At 37.2% G+C, this 18,663-nt stretch overlaps 1 protein-coding gene across 4 annotated transcripts in view; it reads right to left on the bottom strand.

The window, feature by feature from the left end:
- CCDC85A (coiled-coil domain containing 85A) overlaps nt 1-18,663 on the bottom strand; it is a 165,438-nt gene that overhangs the window by 39,514 nt on the left and 107,261 nt on the right. For 3 of the 4 annotated variants that reach the window (XM_083377845.1, XM_083377846.1, XM_083377847.1), the window contains exon 3: nt 14,081-14,157. The exons of the other annotated variant lie outside the window; for it this stretch is intronic. In XM_083377845.1, coding sequence (XP_083233971.1) covers nt 14,081-14,157 — 77 coding nt within the window. The remainder of the gene's footprint in view (nt 1-14,080; nt 14,158-18,663) is intronic. 4 annotated transcript variants of the gene reach the window in all.

Raw genomic sequence — 18,663 nt, 5'->3', positions numbered from 1 at the left:
AGGCACCTATCCTGGAATAGCATTCACCCTAATATCAGACAAACATTGTTGGCCTTCCAGAAGAGCCTGAATAAATGGCATTGCCATCTGACCTGGAGATCTGTTAGCAATAGTGTGGAGCCTGCAAAGTGACTGCATTGTTAGTGAAATGGACCGTCTTTCACTGATTATGGATTTTTTAAAAATAGTTTTATTGTTTCAAATGGCTTTTTGTTATGTCTAGCTATTTTTTGTATTATTTTGTAGTTTTAACTTCCATTTATGAGATGGGTGGGCTATACAAATTGAATGAGAAAAGAAACAAATTATCTGCATAACTACATTAACAGTTTGAATCCTGATATTCCATCAATAAGTGACTTTGGGCCAGTCACTCTCTCAGCCCAACCCACCACACAAGGTTGTTGTTGTGGGCAAATAGGAAGAGAAAGGTATGTTGGATATGTTCACCACCTTGGGTCATTTGTGAAAATAATAAATGTGGGATACAAATAAATAAATAAAAATAGGAGGATTGGGCAATTAGCACATTCAGTTTTGGTATTCTCTGGCTCTGAACTATCCAGTTCTCCAAAAGAGTAGCAACAAGACCTCCAGCAGCTCTGAGAAGTATACATGGCCAACAACTTCTAGGAGAATGATGGGGGAAGGTTGTTATGCAGTTGAAGATCAAAACCATTTCCCTCTTCCATCAGAGAAATCTTTGGAGGTATCATTAGAGAAGATTTTAATGGATTCACTGACTAAAGCTGCCCATCTCACCAAGGATATGGTGAAAAAAAGATCAAATCCAAAAAACCAACAGGGTTCACTCACTAAAGAATATCCAAGTCTGTAATTGCCACATGAAAGATATACCGGGTCTGCATCATTCAGATTTCCAGGAGAGAGCAGTCCTACAGAGCAGTTACATCAATAAATAAGGCACACCTCCTAAATCCCACAAGGCAGCACTGACGGGATCTACATTCTACAACATGCCAACCCTACCAGATCTGATGTGGTAAGCAGAGACAGGTAGTCCCAAGAATAGCCTGCTCTGTGCCATGGAGGGCTTTATAGATAATGGCCAACCTCTGAATTGTATGTGGGAGCCAGTGGGAGCTTGGGCAGCTCATGGAACAATGGAATGTTCAAAAGTATCTGTGTCATTGCATTCTGAATGAGTTGAAGCTTGTAAATTGCAAGCAAATTGTAAATTCAATTGCAAATTCAATTGCAAGGGAAAGCCCCACACACAGCATATTACAGTAATGTATTCCATGAGTTTACCATGAGTAAGGTATCCTAATCCAGAAACAGGTGCAGCTGGTCACAAGGTGACCCTGAGCAAAGGCCCTTCTAGTCATGGCTGCCACCTGCTTTTCAAGCAGGAGCTGCTAATCCAGGAGGATATCTCCTGCCAGTTATGGTTCTGCTGAAGAGAATGGCAGAGAAGACTAAAGGAAAAATGAAGAAAACAAATGAAATATAGTGAAAATCAACAGCTGTAATTAGAATGGTGCTTCTGAAGTTTCCTTGGGCTATGCTGTTCCAGCATAGCAACTGCTGCATAAATCCAATATAAAGTGAAGTCCACAAGTATTTTACTGTTCAAGCAAATTACTTCCCTCTGTCATACAATGCCATCTTCATTCTCATAAAATTGCAAAGTCAGTAAAACCATGTGCACAGGAATAACTAATTATTCAATTTTATTTGACAAGGCCATGTTGTGACAGTAAGTATAATCATCACTGTCTGAGAAGAAAAGCTTGAAGCAAAAGTGGCTGGGATCTTTTGAAAAGGGAATTAAGGGCAGTACAGTCTCAATACTAATGAGGAAGAAAAGTCAGCTCACAAGGGAGTTAAGACTAAAAAGGATACTTTGGGGAAATAGAAATTGGAAATGGAATGGCTAGTGACTAAGGCAGTCTGGAAAGATTCACCTCAGAATGTAGAAATGAGTTTAGGAAAGCAAAAGCACAAAATGAAATAAAGCTAAAAAGCCAGGCAAAATCCAAAAGCCCTAACACAGTGGTTCTTGAACTGGAGGTAATTACTCCAAGGATTTAATTTGGACATATCCTGGGGATAATGGAGCAATTTGCAATTGAAGAAGTGTTTCTTCAAACAGTAGTAACAAAAGGAAGACAAAAGAAATTGTGGCTTTATTATTTGCTCCAAATGGAGAAATCTTAACAAATCACAAAAAGAATAAAGAGGAACTCTTATTTGCCTCTGTCTTTATATTCAAAGGGTGGGGGGATGGAATATACACAGGTCAGTTAAGACCTGGAAAATGATCTAGTTAACATGAATGCCTGCAGGTCCCATGCCCTGATGAAGTACATCTTACAACATGGAAGAAACTATTTGCAGTAGTTCTTTAACTGTTTTATCCAATTATCACTTTTCTCAGGTTTGAATAATGTTATTAACCCCACAAAAGTAGACTGTTATTTTACCCAAATGTCATGGTAGCAGCTGTCCCAAAGTGGATACTTGACACACAAACAAGCAATTGTAAATTACTCCATTATCCCTAGGATATGCCCAAATTAAATCCTTGGAGAAATTACCTCTAGTTCAAGAACCAAATTTCCTTTTAGTAAACCTGAATTTCTGGGGAAATGTTAGAAGACTTGAGAACAAATAGTTCTCTTCTTCAAAAAAAAGGTGGGGGGAAAGCATCCCAGTAGTTCTCAGTCAGTGAGCCTAATATTAATACCTGGAAAGATGTTGGAGCAGATAATGGAACGGGTCACTTGTAAAGTCTTTTGAAGACAATACTGTGATTGCTAAAAGTCAGCATGACTTTGTCAAAAGTAGGTCAAGTGACCTTTGAGAAAATAAATACTTCAGTGGGAAAAAGAGAAAGCTATGGATATAATTCCCTTGAATTTCAGCATCTTTTTATAGGAGGAGATGATACTTAAGGATATGCCCAGTGAAGACAGCCTGAAGGAACTGGAAAGTTCAGTCTACAGAAAAGAAGTCCGAAGGGAGACATGGTATCAGTCTTTAAATACACTGAAGGGTACTATAGAGAAGATGACCAGGAACTATTTTCTATTCATATAGAAGTCAGAAATAATTAACCTAGGTTTTGTTTAAATATAAGGGAAAAACTATATAATTGTAAAGTCTGTACAGCAGCAGAATAATCTACCTATGGAGATTCTGAGTTCCCCCTCTCTGGAGAAGAAGCAAGGCAGTCATTTCTCAAGGATGGTTTAATTGATTTTCCTGCACACTGAGGAGGGTTGTTCCTTGTAGTCCCCTCCATATCCACCATTTTCTGATTCTATGCATTACTAAATTCATCATCATCATCATCATCATCATCATTTTAGCCATTGTCTATCCACTTCAGGATCAAGGCCTCTTCCACATATTTCCAACCATCACGGTCCTGAGCTTTCTTTTGCCAATTGGGCCTACAATACTTGCTGATGTCATCGATCCATCTTTTTTTAGGTCTCTTTCATGGATGCTTTTTATCAAGTGGGATCCATTCTATGACTGCCTTGGTCCACCTGCCATCAGTTCTTCTTGCTATGTGACCAGCCCATTTCCATTTCTTTTACTCTCTTGATGATACTGTATACTTTTGTTTGTTCTCTAATCCATCTGCAGGTCTTTCTGTCTTTTCTTGTAATGCCAAGCATGTATATTTCCATGGCTCTTTGCACCACTCATTAACTTTTGTATCAATTGTGAGATTAGTGTCCAAGTTTCACCAGCATATGTTAGAGCAGGTAGCACACACTGATAAAAACGTTTCTCTTCAGGCATAGAGGGAGGTAGTTCTTGAAAATTATGCTTAGCTTGCCAAATGCCTGTCAACCACATTTAACACACAGTTCAAATTCCTTTACTGTATCACCTTCCACTGAGATCCATTGGCTAAGGTATATGTAGTGGTTTACTACATCTCCAGATATAATTTTTTTCTTTCTTTGGTGAATCTGTTAAACATAACCTGGCTCTTTTTCAGGTTTATTTTTAACCCAAATGGTTCTCCTGCTTTGTGCAGCTCTTGTGTCTTTGTAGCTCTTCTGGGTCTTGTGAGAAGAAAATGACTTCATTCACAAATCTTAAGTGATTTATTTTATTTTATTTATTTATTTTATTTTATTGGATTTGTATACCGCCCTATTCCCATAGGACTCAGGGCGGTTTACAGGGCAGTTAAAACCATGAATACAAAAAATTAAAAACAATTAAAACAATTAAATTAAATTCGAGCCCCAAGAGTAAATCTAAAACCCAGTTAAATTAACAACCCCACAGTCTGGACCAAACAGATCGAAGAGCCAAGTTTTCAGGTCCCGGCGAAATGAGTGAAGGTCGGGGGCAGTCCTAAGTTCTAAGATTTAAAAAGGAACCACTGATTTTTATTCCATGTTTTGCCCAGTCTAGTTTGTGAAATACTTCTTCAAGGCAGTCTGAGAAAAGGAAAAGAGATATTGTATCGCCTTGTCATATATATTGTTCTATGTTGATTTTCACTTTAAAAACATTAAGGTAAATTGTGGCCATTGTTTTTTCATATATTAATTGTAGTAAGTTTATGTAAGCAGTATCTATGCCTTGGTTGAACAATGTTTTGGTTGAACAATGAGTCAAACACCTTTTTGTAGTCAATGAAAGCCATGCACGAAGGCATGGTGTATCCATTGTGCCTTTCAATGACTTCCTGAATAACCTGGATGTGATCCATTGTGCTGTAACCACTTCTGAACCCTGCCTGCTCTTTTGGCTGTGCATCATTTAATATTCTTAATATTCTTTTTGCTATTATCTTAGTGAAAACCTTATAGATGACTGAAAGAAAGTTATTGGGTGATAGTTCTTTAAATCATCATGGACCCCTTCCTTCTGTACAAAAATCACTTCAGCATTTTTCCATGAGTTGGGTATTCTTTTTTCTCTGAGGCATCTTGAGTATAGTTTTGCTAGTATCTTGTGTAAACTGTGACCACCAGTTTTCCAGCATTTCAACCATAACACAGTCATTTCCTGAAGCTTTGCCATTTTTCATTGATTTTATGGCATTTGATACTTCCTCCACTAGGATATCTGGCATTTCCTCTTTCGTGGGTCCATTACTAAATTAGTTATTTAAAAAACGAAAGTCTGTTATCCCATTAAAAATAAAACCTGTGTCAAAGAGGCTGTTCATATTTCTGAGCTGGCCAAAGTACAGACATAATAGATAGTACTTTGTTATATTTATTTGCCGCACAGCTATTAAAGATAGAATACCTCCGGAAACTATGGTGGCAACGTAATATGCTACCACAGGAAGAATTAAATACAGTAGTGGCCAAAATTGTGGAAACCTTTTGGGAAAAGTGTATTTTTGAGGTTTGATGGCTAATAACACCACTTTTTTTTACAGTAGTACCATAAAATTATATATCAATGGAAAGATAATTTAATCAAGAACGTAATGCAAGAAAATTTGTTCAATTATCTGTACTGTTTTCTATGAAAAGTTATAGCCAAATAACCAGAAAAAGGAAGCACAACTTGCTTAGGTTGATATGAGGTAGCTTTCCTTCATCTTATTGTAGCCAATGAGCATGAGTGTTTAGAGAGCCAATCAGGTGTGATCTTGTTTTGGCAATGAGCCAATCAGCTCACAGTAAGATTCAGTTATTGATGTCATGTACTGAAGCTGAGAGGAGGACATTTGTCAGTGTGTTATGTGATCGCTATCAAGTTGGTTGGGTTTTTTTTTTGTTCTTTCATGTAGTGAGCTTGTAAAACGTAATAAAATTAAGGTAATGATGCAAAGAGTTGACTGGTTGCCCAGAAAGTGATGTAAAATAGTATTATTAAGTGAACAAGGCTACAGTTTTAAAGAAATTAGAAGAAAAATTGGTGGAAACTTAACCAAAGGTGGCATTTCTACTGTACACTTTTCCCAAAAGGTTTGCATAATTTTGGCTACTACTGTACATAGGGATCCAAATCCAGCCTTTCAAGAACTAGGCACTCAAATGCTTCACTTGGATGCACTGCAACTACTTAACAGTGTTGCAAAATTCAGACATGTACCAAAGTATTGCTCTTGAATCCTTGCAATGCCCCTTGGATTTCTGAGGCGTTGAATAAATACATTTAACTCTGAACTATTTTCTCTGAAATTTTTCCTAATCTCTCCCTGCCCACAATTCCATACCCCTGCTGTGTCCTGCTCTCTGCTGGAGACCAGTGTTCTTTAAAACAAGACCGACTGTAGGTTTGGAAAAACCTACTCTGGTGATATCCAGTTACCAGATCCTAGCATATTTATTTGAATGCAATACATATTATGAGTTGAAGATGTGCTTGGTCTCTCTTATAATTCCTCCTAATGCCCCAGAAAAATACTTAGTGCATAAACTGTGGAAGATACAGACACTGGATCCAGTCATCAGATACTGCTCATAGTACAATGTTAAGCAAAAAACTGAAGGGACCTCTAAGACAGAGATCAAGAGTTAGACCTATCAACATTTTGAGCCTATAAACAGCTATTTGAAAACATCAGCCATGAATTCTCAGCCTTGATGTAACTGGAACTAGCAGTCTATGTTTGAGAATAAAGAAAATATACCTAAATATTTCTAGGACCAATTTTCATGGCTGAATGGCCTGGCCATCACCCAAGCCATGGAAAACTGCCATATTGTAAAGATAACAAATCAGTTTCTAAGTGGACCTTTCTTGTTAACTGATGAATTTGCAAGTTCTTGGCAAAGCAGAGAGGAAGTTTTTACTAATTTGACTGCTGCTGTAAGGAAGCTCTGTGCAAATTAAACTGATTCTTATCAATCTCCAGTTTCCACAGGCAGCAAAACATAGTAACAGTCAGAAAAAGAATACTGTATTATTTTGTCATTATACATTGGCTTTGTCAGTGGCGCTATGGCTAAGATATTTTTTAAAACAGTCATCATAAACTTTTCTCTGGAAGGGGAAGAAATACAATGCTAGGGATAGTTTATTCAATTTCAATCTGATATCTTTTTTCAGTGAATAATATATCCCAATTTTAAAGCTGATATTTTTAAAAGTTAGTTTATAAAGGTATCATATTATATAAAAGGTAAAGGTTCCCCCGTACATGTGTGCTAGTCGTTTCTGACTCTAGGGGCTGGTGCTCATCTCTGTTTCAAAGCCGAAGAGCCAGCGCTTGTCCGAGGACGTCTCCATGGTCACGTGGCCGGCATGACTAGATGCCAAAGGCGCATGGAACGCTGTTACCTTCCCACCGTAGTGGTCCCTATTTTTCTACTTGCATTTTTACGTGCTTTCGAACTGCTAGGTTGGCAGAAGCTAGGACAAGTAACAGGCGCTCACTCTGCTATGCAGCACTCAGGATTCAACTTGCCAAACTGCCAACCTTCTGATTGACAAGCTCAGCGTCCTAACCCACGGAGCCACTGAGTCCCTATCATATTATATACTATATCCTTAATAAAATACATGTGGCATGTTTCTTTTTAAACCATCATATTGATTAACAGCCATTTCTGTCTAACTTAGTTTGGCTTGAAAGCTAAACAGGATCAGCATAAATGGCATAGGGATAAATGATTTCCAGGAAATTCTACTGCTGAAGACTGAACTTGGAAGAAGGTAATGGCAAGAAAGTAATAAACCAGTTTCCCACTATTAGCATGAAAACTATACAGACATGCTATTAAGACACCAGGAATAAAGCTTGATTTGAAAGAGACTTTCCTTTTAAAAGTACCAGTGTCAGGAACAAAGTATTATAGAAAAAACTGATATTACTTTCTAGCTAGCAGTTTAATTAGGTGTGAAAAAGAAGATTTAAGAAGGAGGGTGGAATTGAAGAGTGGAATCCAGATGATAAACTAATGGAAGAAAAGAACAGAGTGAAATTGAAAATGCAAGTGGTATTAAGACAAAAAATAATTAATGTCTAAAAGTTAGAAATACTATCCTGCATCTTAACACACCACAGGAGGAACAGAACAAAAAAGTAACTATATTACGGAAACATCATTCTGCTAAAAGCCAACTTCAACTATGAAAAACATCAGAATCAAGCCAAAATACACAATGCAAAGATAATAAGAAAGATGACCTGCCCACCCACCCCACAACAAATTAGCCCATTAAAAAGCTCTGAGATCTCAATATTCCTTCATCCAACAGAATCAAAATTATGAAAAATAATGATAAATATTTATTATTTCTTACAAAATAAAATGCAAATACCCTGAAGCACGGGTGTCAAACTCGCCACATCACGTGACATGTCGCGACGTATCGCGACTCCTTTTGCATTGCCGGCAATGGGGTGGACGCAGCTTCAGTATGATGAAACCAGCCTGAAGGCCAGCAGTTTGACACCCCTGCCCTAAAGTCTGAGGGTGAAGGTTCATTCTCCGAGCTTGTGGGTTGGTTTCCGAATGTTTCGTTACCAGGTTAGGTAACATCTTCAGCGGCGTTTAGGGGATGTCTGTGTCAGTGATCTTCTATTTATAAGGGCTTCAGGTGTGGGGGTGTCAAGTGAGGGTCTTGTGATGAGTCTCTCTCTGATGACCCATCACAAGACCCTTACTTGACACACACACACCTGAAGCCCTTATAAATAGAACAGCACAGACATCCCCTAAACACCGCTGAAGATGTTACCTAGCCTGGTAACGAAACGTTTGGAAACCAACCCACATGCTCGGAAAATGAACCTTCACCCTCATCCTATACCCGAGCTATAGATATTTGCCACTATTGTAAACCCTAAAGTCTTCTTGCACAAACTATGTTCAAATGGATGGAAATGTGTAACTCTGATATGCTCACCATTTCTTGGTCTTTTATTTAAGATCAAATATAGTTATTGATTGACTGATTGATAAATTATTGTTTTTCCCCTGTGCCTTTGTCTCATACATCTACAAGAGTCACCCAAACTATGATTTTACAATGAATCAAGATGATTTATGTTAATTTTCAGGGGTGCGACACATAACAAAGGTGATTGCAAGTCATTTACTATACTAAACTAGCTCACCAGAATAGTCTGGAAATAATCCCCCTGGTGGACCATTCTTAAACTGAGAAACCAGAGAAAATAGCTCTTCTATTACTGACAGAAGATACAATAAATATATACGGTATATCAAAATATGTTCCCTTTTCACTGTGCCTGAAGAAGATTTCCATATCACTCAAAGGTTTGCTATATAACAATAAAAGTCACTCCCCTGCATTGGATCTTCTTTTAGTATGGAGGGTTTGGGGTTCTTGTTGTTCTGTAGGACTCATTGGAAAACCAGTTTTTACACCAAAACCATTAAAAAAGAGAGAGATTGAACATCAAATTCTCAGTAATGATTAAATGTATTTCTACCCTCTCTGACACAAAGAGTGAAAATATTATTTTCCTCCTTTTGATTCACTGTCTAACTTCTGCACAACCATATTGTGTCAACACATACCGCTGCTTTAACCTATTCGGATGTGTTGCCATGGAAGTTAAGAATTTAATTTCTCAAGTACTTGAACATATTCTTATATATTTCTGGCAACAAAGGGAATCCTTTTATTTTCTTCAGATACTGTTGCCCTGATAATAATTTTGCTAGTTCATAGTTCTATTAAAAGGTGACACTTTTTAGGAATATTTGTAGTATTCATATAGTTAAAAATTTGTAATGAGTTGGAAGATTAAAAAAACAGATTCAAGGGGAAAAAGTCAAATGAGGACAAGATGAAATCTTTTTGAACTATTTTTTTTAAAAAATATAGCTTCACTTGCAATTTCTTCTATCTGCCCCAATAATACAACTCCCACCCTTATATTAAGGGTGTCACGGTATAACATGCTGGGTGAAAAATGAAAACTGACAGGCACATTTCTTGTGCTTAGTGCCAAATCTGTGCTGTTCCTCTGTCTCTGGGGTTTCTATCCTATGACCCCGACAGGTTTATCACTGAATGCTACTTCTCTATGCCTCAAGTGAGGTTTTAATTTCAAAATATAATGACAAACTCTGCCTCCCCTTCAGAGAAACTAAATGGCAAATATCTTGACAGCTTTCTTCCCTGGGCAGATAGATTGTTCAGGAATGATGCACTATGTGTCGTAGCATATCAGCTCAGCCAAGCATATCAGAAGCTTTTTGACCAGAAGTACAATATGTTGTAGATTCATTTTTAATACACACATCTCAAATATGACTATTAAAAGCTTTTAATGCATGCATTAATCACAAATATGGAATTGAAAGGAAAGACAAATTGCAGTGGTTTTTTTTTCTTTTTAAACTCCAAAACAGAAGGTGAATATCAGGTCTAAAAGACTAATATTCTTGAGGAACCATTCCTACCACCTAATTTATATTAGCCTCCTATTCATACTGTTTCCAAGACATAATGACTATAAGACATTCACAAAGAATTGTGCAGTGTCATAAAATGATCATATCTGTGCCTTTGTGCATCTGCTAATTCATTTTGATATAATTTATGAGGGGAGGATCCAGCAGATTGATATAAATCTTTACAAGAACCTGTTAATTCTAATCTTTCATCTAAGGCCAGTGAATCAAAATAAATTTACATAACCTGTCTTGTACAAACTAGAAGCATAAATATTGATTAAGTTATAACCTTGCCAATCATTGTAGTATATACATTTAGAACATGCCACAGATGTTCTAAGGTAGGATGAGGATATCTAGACCAGATTTTAATTAATTACCTTTTTAACACACACACACACACACACACACACACACACAAAACCAAAAAAACCAGACAATCACAAATACAAATGCACAGCCTGGAGAAAGTTCCATACTAATATGCAAATAAAGATGGAAAACAGACACATACATTAGGGAAAGTTGCATATAAGGTAAATATGAATTTTCTTTGTTGATGTATGTGTTTTTAACAATATACTGCAAAAGAAACTGGATGTAAAGATAGTATACATAAGAAACTAACATTGACTAGAAGCAGAATAAATTCCCCTAAGAACTCGGAAGAATCTCATACATGCTATGTAACCTATTACCTATGTATGTTGTAGCACATGAACAGTCTTCGTATCAGTATGTGGCAAAGTATACCACTGGGTGGTCAAAAAATATTTCTTACATTTCTTGCTGTATCTTGGTGCTTTGACTTAACTATGACAGTTCAGATCAGTACTCCTAATTTCTATGTAGCTTGGAATTCATAAGTATTGCTCTGGGAAATCAATTCCCACTAAAAAAATTCTTAAATACATGTATTACTCATGAGAGACAGGAACAATCTTTTTTTCTCCAAATTCACAAGGCAACCACAATTTTTCTGATCAAGCAATGTCTAGACTAAATGTAAAAATCACCCGTCAGCACAGAGTTATGGATAATTAAGTTTAGTACACTTCTATGCAGCAAAAACATTGGTACTCCTCCACTTTTTCCCAAAGATTCTCAATCTGCTGTGAAGTAAGTTGAAATGGGCATCTACCATTTTTGTTCCATAGTCCACAGAGCAGACACTGTTTCTGATGTATGACTTGCATATTCTGAGATACAGTATTTTCCTTAAATAATGGAGTTATCCCTCCCCATAACTGATACACTCCAAGTTACTTCAACTTCAATTGCCTGTGTTTTCTGTCACTGGTCCTGCTAGTAAGAATTTAGGAGTTGGTAGACAAAAAAAGAGGTAGGAGATTTTTTTCAAACCAAGGAAGATGCTATTATCTTCATCTATACCCGCAAGTCCCCACAACCGACAACTTTACACATGTCTTGTCTGCCCAAAAAAGGTTTAATTCTTTTCTTCCATTTCGGTTCCCAACTAATCCCTTCTTCAGACAATGAAAAAATAAATATAACCAAAAACTTTGCAAAAAAATTAAATGTGCATAAGGCCTGTTGTATTTGAACTTCTAAAACAGGGCTACCAATTATCTGCATACTTTGAAATAACTTCTCAAGCATTTAAATATTCCATGCAATGTGACTAGGGAAAAAATGACTGATGAATTCATGCAAGCTTGTAACTTCAGAATTCTTTAATCATGCATTTATTATGCAAAACAGGTTTCAACCTCCAGTGAGATTTTCCTAGTAAAGTATCAATACTTGAAAAAATGAAGTGTGAAAAAGAGTTTAATCTTAACTACCCTAAGCACAAATGCTAATATGCTCATTAAAGAGACATTAAATGGAAAGACGTAAGTGGATGATTGCCCTAATAAGACATTTTAGTCGATTGCAACCATTTCCATTTACTAAAATGGAAAGCCCTAAATGGCTTGGGTCCGGGATATTTGAGGGAACACCTGCTGCCAGCATCAAGTTCCCTTCGTCCAGTGCGCTCGCAGAGGGAGGGTCTTCTCAGGGTGCCACCGATAAAAGATTGCTGGCAGATAACACCCAGGAAGAGGGCCTTTTCCGTGGGTGCGCCTGCCCTCTGGAACCAGCTGCCCATGGAGCTCAGGACTGCCCCTGACCTACGCTCATTCCGCCGGGACCTGAAGACTTGGCTCTTTGAGCTCTCTGTCCCAGGCTGAGAATTTTAACTGGGGTTTTATTTTCAGGGATAATTCAATCTTTTAATTCTCTTTTAACTTTGTATTTTATATTGATGTGATTTTAAAATGCCCTGTAAACCGCCCTGAGTCCTTCGGGAAAGGGCGGTATATAAATCTAATAAATCTAAATCTAAAATGCAGATATTTATGTAAAAATAAGCTCAACAGAACCAGACAAGCTAAGGAGATCTGCATTTGAGCAGTTCTTACACAATCTGAAAAAAGGAAACCCCACAATACACTAAAATTTGTTGATATCCATTGCAGTGGTTCTGATAATGATAAGAGAAATATATAAATCCTTCTTGAGAATGTGAGATTCAATCTAGTCCTAGTTCATTCCACGTTGTCATATATTCACATGGTGTCCTAATATGCACTGCCTCTTAAAAAAAATCCTACTGAGTCCACGTGCAGAAGGTTCCTCTTTAAAGCCTAGCCATTATTTAAGAGCTTTAATTGCTTAACATCCCCATATATTTCTTACTCCCTGCCTCCCTGAATCAGAGAACAACAACTATTAGTGTTCAATAAAGATACCCACAGGATACTGTTGTCTATACCCACAATGACAAAGAAAGTTTCCATGTAGCTACTCCTACTCTTTTTCCACTCTTAGGAAGCCAAGATCAAAGAGAACTCTGAGCAGAATACTATAGTCGCTGAATTATCATAACTGCCTTTCTTTGTTAAGTAAGCATATGGCCTAGAGTTTGACAGAATTTATACTTGTTGAGCTATAAGCGTGTTTTCTTACTAGTTGTACAGGAATATCTGATGGAAAGCAGTATCCTAAGTGCAAAATTTAGAAGAATACTGCACCTCATAATTTTCTTGTTTTTCTTTATGATTGTTTGCTAAATCAGTTGTCAAGGATTTGGACCATAATTGAAATGACAAGGCTGAAAACTGCCACACTGTATCTACCTGATACAGATACAACTCTTCACTGCACAAGCAAGAATTGCACGGTAAAGTTTCCACGATTTTTCTACGACGTGTGTGATTGAAACTCATATACATGTTGTTGAAATTCATGTAACAGAAACATTTTCCATGGCAATTAGACTGCCTAATAAAATAACCTTCATAATCATCTTACAATGAAGCAGTTTATCTCCCTGATTTCTTTTCCTCAATGGCTGTGAAATATAGGTATTTCATAGTTCCAGAGGGCAAATAATGAATCCACAAATTATGGGATGCCTGTAACTGAAATGCCCTAGTTACTGCATCTGCATCATGACCTATTCCATTTCAGCTACATAATTCTGTATATCACTCCTTATCTAATTGCTTATTCCATGAAGAATTTGAGCCCCTTGATCCAGACAACACTTAGGATGCTGACACTGAGAAGGAAATAAGGTAACACTTCAACTTCCCATCTATGAAAGGTATAAAAAGCATTCAGATACACACAATCTCCTCTACAGCACAGTGAACCATTCCCTGGCATAAATCAGTATTAATGTTCTATCTCCAGACCTCGGCTACAAACTAGTATGCCTAGCAACAGAAATCACCCACCTGGGGCAGCATACGATTTTCCTCCTCCAGCTGTTTTACTCTTGCTTCCAGCTGCCTAACATAGGACAAGGTTGATTCTAAAATTAAAAAGACAAAAGAAAAGGACTTGTATTATACAAAGAAGTCTGCTTTGGCAAACTCAAGGCCAGAATTACTCACCAATAGATTTCTGGCTTCTTTTTTTTGTCAAAAACTATGGTACTGTCTCTAAAATATATAGTAAATGTATTTTCTTTTTTATGGGTTACAAAGAGGAATGTGGTGTATCCATGAAACTTTTAACTTTCCATATGTGTAAATGCTCAGATTGATAAACTAGAGCAGAGATGGGTGAGTATTGGATTCCCCTTGAAGGGTTTTTCAACTACTCAGAACAGCGGAGCAGTTCACAATTTGTTCTGTGCTCAGTTGAAGAGCACAGAACTTTAATTAGTTGTGACATACTGTCTTGGACTCTACAGAATTAAACAAAACTTTCTAAAAGTTGTGAAGACTTAAATGAATATTTGCTTCCAAATTGCCGTCCTCTTATTTTAATTACAAAGTGCACAACTTAAAGGCCTCTTTTACCTTTGAGGTTGAAGACTGCACTCCAGGACAAGAAAATTAACGAATAAATATAAATTAATTTTTAACTTATATTAAATTAATAAGTACTATCACTTGATTCTCCCCCCTTCTAAATAAATTTATTTCCAAAATATTTTTTTCACTTTCATCTGTATATCAGTGGTCCCCAACTGTCCCCAACAGACCAGCAGCAGCAAGAGGGAGGGAACAGGGGATGGGTTCACGTGCACATGACTTGCACAAATGCAGTTTCACACACTCTCACACTTGCCTGCCACTTATGAGGCCAACAGGTTCCCAACGAGCTGCTGCCTAGCACCAGGCCAAGGACCAGGGTTTGGGTATCCCGATCTATGTACTACAAAGGATATACATATATAAAATGAATCTCCTTCACAAACCCATATAACATCTTTATGAAAAAAAAATCCTTTCTTTTCATGGAAGCCGAATATTAATTGCCTGATTAGCAGGTGGAGCAGAAACCATCTGATGGATCCAGAAAGTGTTACTCCTTACACCTGTCCTCTATGTACAATTTAGGTTTTTTCAATTTTATTTTAATTTACACATCTTTCTTTAGTGCATATGTCATAAAAGCAAGGCGATGTCTGCCATAGCTGGTTATGGTGAATAGGAAGAGGAGGAGAAAGAGTACTGGAAGCAACTTTTACTTGGTAGCTTCATCTGCCATCTTTTATCTTTTATTGGTTTTATTGCAATTTCTTTAATTGTTGTGAGCTGCCAGAGATGTTGAGTGAGGCAGAATGCAAGTTTAATAAACTATTTATTATAGTTCATTTCAGTCAGCCAAATATTCAGACTGGATTTGGCATTTTTATCCGTCCCAAGGACCTACGATATGTCGATATTGTTGTTTAATAATATTAAAGGTATCATTGCAGAATGTATTATTATCTGTACACAAAAATGTAAAATCAGAACTCCTAGTCTTTTAGCTGATGTTGGGCTTTATAACACATCGAGTTTTTCCCAAGAACCTAGGATGTTATATCGGCATAGTATATGGGCGGGTCCAATATAATAAACTATTATTATTATAGCCAGTCACACAGTCAGCCAGAGGTCTGAACCGAATTTGGCATTTTTATCCACCAAGGACCCGTGATAGGCAAATGTCTAAAGAAATATATAATCTTCTGTTATTCTAGATGCCAGTACCATTGTAGATACAGTCCTCCATTCCTTCTGATCTTCCTGCTCACTGGTATAAATGGATTGGACTTCTTGTAAATGTCAAAATAAGCCATCCCAGCAGAGCCACAAAGAAAGACAAAATGGCGTTACAAAGGCAGAGAGAAGCAACTGAGGCAGAAATGGTGGGTTTGGAAGAAAGGATAGAGAATCTTCCATGCCACTATCTTTCTCAGAAGGCACTAGTTTCTCCATTGAACTAATCCCCCGCTGGCAGACTAAGTGTGATTGCAATCCTCCATTCTAATTGCAGACTTAGCTGATGCTTCAAAACCCTCACCCTCAAACAGAAACAGCAGAAAATACTCAAAAACTATAGAAAAAAAGGAAGTGGTAACCATTTGAAAACAATTACAATAGACAAGATACATTGTTCAGTGGAAACAAAGCCTTACTACAGTCCCGGTCTATAGGTTCAATAATGCTACAGGATTCCTCCTTTTCACCAAGACAGCAACTGCTTGTTGAAAAAGCAGTCATCTTGACAGAAAGGCCACACACAGGTTCTACAATCTTATGTAACTTTGCTGCTGCTGCTGCTACTGCTGCTGCTGCTGCTGTTGAGATAAACTAGACTATTATATGCACATTATCTCATCTGCTAAGCAACCTATAAAATAAGAAGGAACAGTGATGAATAAGATTTCATTTTTTCCCATTCCAAAATTTGTTGAAAATTTAAATAGGCTCTGGGAGTGAATGTGAATTGCGGATGATCAATGTAGCAATCCATTGTGGTTTGACACAAGTGATTAATATACAATGTACAATATAAGCTAAAATAGGACTCTGAGACAGCAGGGGAAGAAATGATCCAAGGTTTTATGTGCTTTGCTGTGGAAGAGTTGTCACAGTTAAGTGATGGATGAACTTTGATTATTTGAAAATTAGCATACCCTGATTGCAAAATTTCATTACAGCAATCCTCATCTTTGGGCTCACCCACTGTTTACTCTGGATTCCTGCAATCAAGATCAGTTTTAATTTTCAGCAGGCCATTATATTGGTGTTATTTTATGGATCTAATGTATTGGAAACACCCACAACTCCTGGCCTCCCCAGTAGATGATATGTTATACAAAGGTGGGAGCATCAGCAGCTTTCAATAAGTGTTAATTAACAAATTGCTTTTTATTTCACTTTGCCTCTTATACATTTTCTGTGGATTGAAGCAGTCCCTCTTATAAACAAGAAGCTAAGGCTAAGAAACTGGACTGAGAAATACAGATATCCCATCTTTCATAGATTTTTCCCATTTGTGAATAGGATACCCTCCTTATACTTAAGAATACCTTTGTTCATATCCCAGTTTAGCTATACACTAAGAAGGGTAAATGGTAAGCTGGGCAACTCACTCCTTCCACACTTATCAAGGCCTCTGATGGTTTTATTATGTTATAAATAAGTATTGTTGCTGTTGTACATGCTTTTTTTAAAAAAAGTCCCTCTTTTTTTGGATGCACCTCTATCTCCACTCAGGCAGGACGATATACTAGTGTAGGCAAAACCATTAAGAGTGCTTGGCTGAATCAGGCACAAGTCTTTTCATCCATAATTCTGTTTCCAAGAATTGCTAGCTGGATGATTCTCAAAGGTCACAAGCAGAACATCTAACTGAAGGGCTTATTTTTACGTTTGTCTCCAACAAGTATATTTCCTCTATATACAGCTTTGCAAATCTGCCATCAATCTTTGTTTTTACTTCAAATCATGTATATGAGCTATAATCAACTAATTTTGTTATTGTAAATTCCTCAGCTTAATTATGTGTGGTGTATAAGATACCACCTGGTATATGTCCTGAATCTACTGATTCAGTATATGTCCTGAATCTACTGATTCTAATATTATGTTATTAGAAAGTATGTCTTGTACTTTTCTTATTATTGTTTAATTAAGAATGGAATGGAAAGGAGTAGAGTAGAGTAGAGTAGAGTAGAGTAGAGTAGAGTAGAGTAGAGTAGAACAGAACCTTGGAGGTCTGTTCAGCCCCCTGCTCAAGAGCTAATCAAGAGCTAATCCCTAACTTCCAATAATTATCAGGGTCCATAGTTTTGCCTTGGAGTTCCTCCTCCTTACTCCCTCCCAGGAGAAGTCTAAAATTGCACTATCCAAAAGGCAGACAAGAACATATGAGAGAAATAATTTACTTAATGTTCGAAAGCATAAATCCCCCATAAAGTAAAGCCTCTTCAATATGCTTCTTGCTTTTCAAGTCTTTAGGGACAGCCTTTCTTGCCCAGGAAATGTCAGGCTTTAGAATGTTAAAAAAGTAATCTACCAGAACAAATAGGTGAGCTATTTGTTTTCTGGTAAGCACATCCTTGATTGCTTCGTCTTTCACTGGTACATTGTTGTCTCTTCCCCTTGCAATCAAATCAGAATCCAGGTTCCATTGCCTCTGTATCCGCACTACATTTAATCATTAATGCAATTTGTAATCTTGATCAACCTTGACCAATCCTGATACAAAAAGAACATGGACTGAAATGCTTAAGATAAGATAATATATGGACATCAAAACGACATTACATCCAAATACCTCAATTTTTTCTCATCAACAAAGATCGACTTTTTTGGCTATTCTATTGGACCCAAGGGTAAAAATGGTACTCTATTATTCTAAATCAAATCTTCCCATGAGAAGAAAAGGCACAAGCATCTGGTAGGTCTTTCCAAGCCATGCTGAAAATAACACATGAAATCAAATCATGTCACCACCTAATGAACTCAGGGATTACAATTTAATCAATGTGCCTTGAGTCTCAACCAAAACATATAGGTATCAGAATCGACAA

This window comes from Vipera ursinii, assembly GCF_947247035.1.
Source record: "Vipera ursinii genome assembly, chromosome: 1".
In the NCBI taxonomy this organism is placed as follows: Eukaryota; Metazoa; Chordata; class Lepidosauria; order Squamata; family Viperidae; genus Vipera; species Vipera ursinii.
The sequence above is the reverse complement of the archived record's forward strand: the minus strand, read 5'-3'. Positions and strand labels throughout refer to the sequence as shown.